The sequence below is a fragment of the Pinus tabuliformis genome, chromosome 6 (genome assembly GCF_031772625.1).
Source record: "Pinus tabuliformis cultivar Carrire ecotype Pingquan chromosome 6, CPIR1, whole genome shotgun sequence".
In the NCBI taxonomy this organism is placed as follows: Eukaryota; Viridiplantae; Streptophyta; class Pinopsida; order Pinales; family Pinaceae; genus Pinus; species Pinus tabuliformis.
The window spans coordinates 625,054,740-625,061,407 of NC_142292.1; the positions used below are offsets into that span (position 1 = coordinate 625,054,740).

Genomic DNA, 6,668 nt, shown 5'->3' on the forward strand with positions numbered 1-6,668 from the left:
CAAGTTAAGACAATTGACTCGAAAATTGTCTTAAATATTGTCTGAAAACACCCCCCACATGTAGTAGTGTGGGTTTACAAACCCTTGATTCGGTTTATCTCTCTATTGCTCGCTTTGTTCCATTGTTTCCTTCCTACATATGATGGTAGCCCCTTGCAAAAAGTGGTAGAGTTTTCTTTGCAAATGGCCCATTCAACAATGGTTTTTGAAACACTTCCCAACATTAAGTTGAGTCACATAAAGTTCTTATTGATGATGAAGTGACTACTGTGACTCAAGCTCACCATGACAACACTTTAGGGAAGCAACTTACAATCGAGGCTCTAGGCTCGTGACTACAACTTAAGATGGAGCTACAGCTTAAGATGGGGGCTCCACTATTACAACTATGGTTCTTGGAAGAGGCTCTTAAGTGCAATGGTTGGGTAACAACTCTACAAGAACATCCATCATTCTTAGATAAAATATTCTTCAAATTCCTTAGCCATAGGAGGAAATTAAATTGCTATAGTAATTAAACACTAAATTAGTAACCATAAACCCCTATAATAACACACAACAATGTTGTTGAATTCGACAATGTATCATTTTTTTTAAATGCTAATAATATTTATACCAATATTAATTCACATGCTTTACTAACTGTTAATATTTAGACTCTAAACTCCACATAACCTACCAAAACCTATATAAAAAAAATAATTAATACATTTGTAATTCCAAAAAAAACAACACACTGCAGTTGTGAAAATTATATGAACTTTACATGTCACTTCTTTTAAGAAGTTATTTAATGTTTAAGGATAGCTAATAATTTATTTGAGTTCTATAGCCGAGGGCATTTGTCCTCTTGCATATGTTACATCAAGCCTACTGTTTTTCGCTTTCCATTATTCTGTCTGGCATATTTCAGTCATGATTTCGTCATGCATTTGTCAGCCATTTGTTTGAAATTCGAGTTTGGGCGTGCATCGCAATCGAAGCTGAGAGTTGCACTAAAGTTGCTTTCGCTTTACGCATATGGATACCCCAAATGTTTTGTGCTTCGCTGGTTCAAAATTTAATTAAATTCTATGATAATAGATTTAAATTTTACATTCTTCTATATAGATATCCCAAGATTTACGGACACTGCACAAGATTTACGGACATTGCTGAATGACAGAAATGGAAACTGGACTGTTTTAATAAATCATAGAGTCCACAGAATTTTACATGAACTTATCACACTTCGGTATCATGCACTGACTGAAAGCCCGAGTCGTAATTCGATATGGCTGCACACTAGCAAGTGTGTAAAATAACGAAAATACGATGCAAATTTTATCACAGAGGATAAAGAGTTTGGTCGGCTTCGGCCAAGTCATACATTCAACTGCATTTCGATATCTTGGTCATCCAAGGGGCATTTTGGTTTTTCCACGTCGCTCCTCTCTTTGATAAAGTCCCGTTGTTTGCCTCCATCCATCTTTTCGTTTTCAACGCGTTGGCTCTTTTTGGCTCGATAAACACAGAATAAAATCATCTGAGCCAACCCTAATGGCACACCGACAAAGTTTGGTGCCTGCAAAAACAAAGTATGATTCAGTTGTAGCTTATAACATCAGTGAGAACAAGAAACACTATACGCCAGAGGAATTCTCTGATATAAAGTAGTAACCTTACCATGATGATGATATCCTTGCTAAGAGCGCCATATACCATCCAAAGCACACTCCCAAGGAAAGCAAAGAAGGAGAAATAGAAGCTGGGCATGAATTCCACGCTCTTGGTTTGAATTACCGTTCTCTGCAGTTTAAGAAACTCGGTAAGAAATATTAACAATAAATGCCATGTTGTACACGTAACAATAACTAAATCTAAACGATGGATGCGCCATTATAAAGAGCTAATGCAGTGTAAAGCTTACAATTACAGATAGTGGAGAAGCGTAGAGAATGGCAGTTGCCACTAATCCTGCAGTTCCTACAACGGCCTTCCTTTTGTTGTGATCATGGACAGCCAAAAAGGAAGTTATTGCAATAGTTCCAAACACCATCAACACGCCTATAACCATTCCTACCATTTTCCTCTGCAAGAAATATTCATTGAACATTAACTGATTTTGAACTGCCAAATGATACCAAGGATCTATGTCATGTTGATTGACAAAAATAGGTCTTATGGAACCTCAAAACTATTTGCAGCAAATAAATATGACAAGATAATACCTTGGGTTTAGGTGGAGCGAAAGTGAGATAGATGCAAATAAAGCAGCACTCAAGTAGGAAGCCAACAGCATTGACAACCATAACAACAATGTTTTCCCACCCATTGCTGATTAGAGGCGATCCATACCACGTGTACAGAATGCAGTTGTACAACGCTATTGCGTATGGAAAGCCTGAAAAACTCTCCGTACTTCTCATTTGGATCACCTTCTTGAATGTGGTTCTGTTCAGGGTTAAAATATTATCATCGTTTATTAATACCATGAGCCTCTCTGCCTTTCTCATTTGAATAACTCGCTTCAACCTAGTACTATTCAGGGCGATTACACTAAAATAATATCAGAAATTAATAATATGGGTTATGCGGTGATAACTATTACACTTACATTGATGCTCCGTACATAAGAAGAGCAATGGCACTTCCTGTAAAGTCATGTAAGATTAACCAGACGCTGACGTTACTATATAGTTCAGCTACAGTTTAACAGGAACTAGAATCTAAACATTCAATCTATACGTCCAACTTGAAAACTATGACGTTTATACTAACAGAAAAAAGAGAGCTAACATAATATTGCGGAGTACGGTAGCGTTGACGAACCTAAAATGCCAACCCCTAGACGTACAAAGTTATTCATCGTTTCTATGTTCTTGAAACGCGAAACTCTGTGTCTGCGGGATGGTTAAACTTAAAAGCGAAAAACGAGGGGGTGAAGATACTATAGTGTGGGGTGCATACTTATAGCTCTGGTGTAAATTTTACTTCCATTCGTTGAAGGGTTCCGGGAACGTGATCTCTGCGGGTCCCTGCACGTATATTCTCACCTATTCGACAACAGAGCAAAAGACGAGATGGTAGCATAAAAATATCACAAAGGCTGGGTAAATATACGAGTACAGTAAGGTAAGAAAACATAGATCCGCATCGATTATGATATCCCACTAGGTTAGGTTCATCTGGTTAGAGTTTTCGAGCTCTAAAATTTTGGCCGCCCATAGTTTTTGATATCTAGCTCTAAGATTTTGGTGGCTCATGACTTTTGATGATACTAAATCCATTTACATTATCAAAAACACAATTAGAAAGCTTTAAAATTTAGGTGGCCATGAATTTTTTATGTCAAATTCCAAAATTTTCATGGCCAAGAATTTTTGATGTCAAACTCCAAAATTTTGGTGGCCCAAAGTTTTCAATAATACTAAATCCATTTTTCACATAAAAACAATTAGAACACTCTAAAATTTTGGTGGCCAAGAGTTTATGATATCAAACTCCACAATTTTACAAATGTCTAGGGTTTAGTGCCCCAGATTTTAGTTTATTGTCTAGGGTTTGCTCTAGTTTGGAAATGCCACTCAGTGCTGCCTTTAGGAATGCTTTGATGGTTGTTGCCTTTTAATTTCCGGTGGCTTTTCTTTACGTCATTCTTCCTAGGTACGCATAAGCATTATTTTCATTCAATTGGGAGTTTAAAAATGTTTTCTATTCATTTTTATTATTTTGGTGCCTTTATGTATGGTTTTTTACCTTATAAGCTTATAATCCCAATTAAAAATATAGAAATCAATAAAACTAAGGTTTTGAGTAGTATGATATCCCCTATATTATATTGTAAATAATAAAATTTATTGATGATAAAAATAAGAAATATAGATCAAAAAATTTAATTAGTTTACATTTAAATTTTTTGAAATAAAATTTATGTAGCTCAAATTAAGTATATATGTCTTCCTCATTCTTCATGAAATATCAATTTGACTTAAAATCTTAAACTAATCCACTTTAAATTTAAAATCATCATAACTATAAATTTTCTATGTCGTCCAATTAGTTTCAACATTATGCTACATTTAAATTAAATTGTTTACATACTAATTTTTTAGAACATAGCCTAAAACATTGAAATGTATTTTACTCGTGATATACAACTACCAAGTAAAATGGGTTATTTTAAACACTCAGCATAAAACTATTAAAAAGCATGTTATTATAAACCTAAAAATTTACCTAGTCCTCTCATTATCCAGAAAACAAATATTCCTAATCATAAAAATCATCATTTCCTAAATCATAAAATCTAATTTTCCTAAATCATAAAATCTAATTACCCTTTAAGTATTGTACATGCAACACTCAAACAACATGAAATGTAAAGCATGAAAGGATATAAAATTCTAAAATCACATAGTTTGTGTTCCCTGATGTCATTGAAAAAGGTAAGGTCGCGAGAGTGTAATTGAGCTCTTATCCGGGAATTATATCCAAGTTAAGGTGGTGAGAGAGTAAGTGAGCTCTTATCTGGGAATTATAACTAACTTAGCTCTTATGTGGCTATAAAAATTATAACTAAGTTCTCTATTCTCCAAGGTAGGCATGGGATTCAGGGTAGTGAGAAAGAAGGCGAGGTAGCATAGTTCGTGAAATGGGTAGGGTAATAGCCCAGAATATTTGATTTGCGTCACCCCCTATTTTGAGAAAATAGTTATGGGATAATAAAGAATAATATAAGTATATTCTTATGAAATTAAGGAGTCCACCTTAAACATGTAAATAATATCAATGGTAATAGATAGTATATTATATTATATTTCATTCTGAATCAGTTTTATGTTACCATCATGTTACCCACTAACAAAGTATTAGCTATTCCATGAACAATCGTAAAAGTTATTACACAAACAATACAATTTTTCATGTGATACATACTATGATAAATGTAATTGATATATTATATCAATTATATTAATAAATTTGGTTGAAATATTGATAGATATTAATGATATAAATTTAATAATAATTATTATATTATTATATCCATAATAATAAAATAATATTATAATATTAATGAAATAATTATAATAATTATAATTGCAATTTATAATAATAATTATTATATTATAATAATATGATAATATTATCTATATCAATATAAATCCAATGCATTATAAACCCATGTAATAATATTAAATCTAAAGGATTAATATTATCAATCTAACCAATTATTATAGAAAATCTAAGAGATTAATAAATCCAATAGTCTAATATTAAAAATTCAAGAGATTAATATTGAGAACACAAGGTATTAATATTATAAACTAGAGGGAATATTAATATTATACATATTCATGGTAAACCCTAACATGAATATTAAACACTAGGATTAATATATTAAATGTTGATAATATTAATAGGATTAGTATTATAAACCCTTTAATTTTGTAAATATGATTCATAAAAGCCTAGAAATATATTAAAAAAACAATTTAGAGTGATTTGAAAGATTTGAAAGAATCTTTTCATAAAATTTTAAAGAATGTTTCCATGAAATTTTGTGTTTATTTATTTTTCTATTTTCAAACAATTCAATAATTTAATTTCCTAAAAGAGTAAATAATATTATTATAATAGTAAATATTTGCATGTTATAGAAATTAATTTTTTAATTTGAATTGAAGTTATCGAATTTTGACTTATTATTTATAATTGTTAAAAATAGCCCAAGGAAGAGAGGTTTGTTAAAGCTTTTGTCAAAGATGGTAAGGGTCGTAAGGTTAAGACTGACACATTTGATCAACATTCAAGAGCTCACCTCCGCTTCATCCAAGGGACGACAAAAAATATTGTGAGAATCCTGAGGAAACATAATGTTCCCTCGACCTTTAGACCCCTCAACACCATTAGAGGCTCCCTAAAATCGGTTAAAGACCAGGTGAACCCTATGGATTTTGAAATGTGTTTCTGTCATCACATGTTCGTGTGGGTCCTCATACATAGGAGAAATGGGTTGGTCTATTGACCAAAGGGTTAAAGAACATTTTTTTGCTAACAAACTTGGGAGGACCAAATCCTGGGCTTTAGCGGAACATGCAGTGAAGACCAAGCATCACATATGCATTGTGGAGGTTAAGCTCTTTGCAAAAATTTCTCATTTCATCAATGCAAGTTTAGGGAAGCCATTGGAATTCAGGGATCCTCTAATAACGTTAGTAGGGATGATGACTTGAAAATTAGTAACTGTTGGATTTCTGCCCTCTCCTCTTACTCTTTCCCCTCTTTTTCTGAGCTTTTTATCCCTTTTTGTTTTATAGAGGATTCACTCTCTCTTATTATTTATTTTTATTGTTTTTTTAGTAATATTGTGTATTTGTGATGAATTTCAATTATTACTATTAACATTTGTTATTATTATTAATAATATGTTTTTTTCTTAACACCGTCTTTTTTATTTTCTATATAATTTTAAATAGTTTTCATTTTATTATTGTTTTTTTATCCCCTTTTATTATTTATTTTGTGTGTGTGTGTGTGTATATATATATATATATATATATATATATATATATATATATATATATATATAGTAATAATTGGTTATATTTTTATTTTTATTCTTTTTGATGCACACCCTCACTTTTTATTTTTATATATTTATTTATCCTCTTTATTATTTATTTATT

General features: G+C 31.7%; 1 protein-coding gene across 1 annotated transcript; it reads right to left on the reverse strand.

Annotated features, from left to right (window-relative positions):
* Positions 1-1,224: 1,224 nt before the first annotated feature.
* On the reverse strand, positions 1,225-2,848 carry LOC149260171 (bidirectional sugar transporter SWEET3b-like). Its single transcript, XM_089457137.1, has 7 exons — positions 2,812-2,848; positions 2,597-2,633; positions 2,211-2,433; positions 1,910-2,071; positions 1,666-1,788; positions 1,370-1,564; positions 1,225-1,284 (listed from the first exon to the last, which is right to left on the reverse strand). The coding sequence occupies exons 1-7, from the start codon at positions 2,846-2,848 to the stop codon at positions 1,225-1,227; spliced, it is 837 nt and encodes a 278-aa protein (XP_089313263.1).
* Between the last annotated feature and the right edge of the window lie 3,820 nt (positions 2,849-6,668).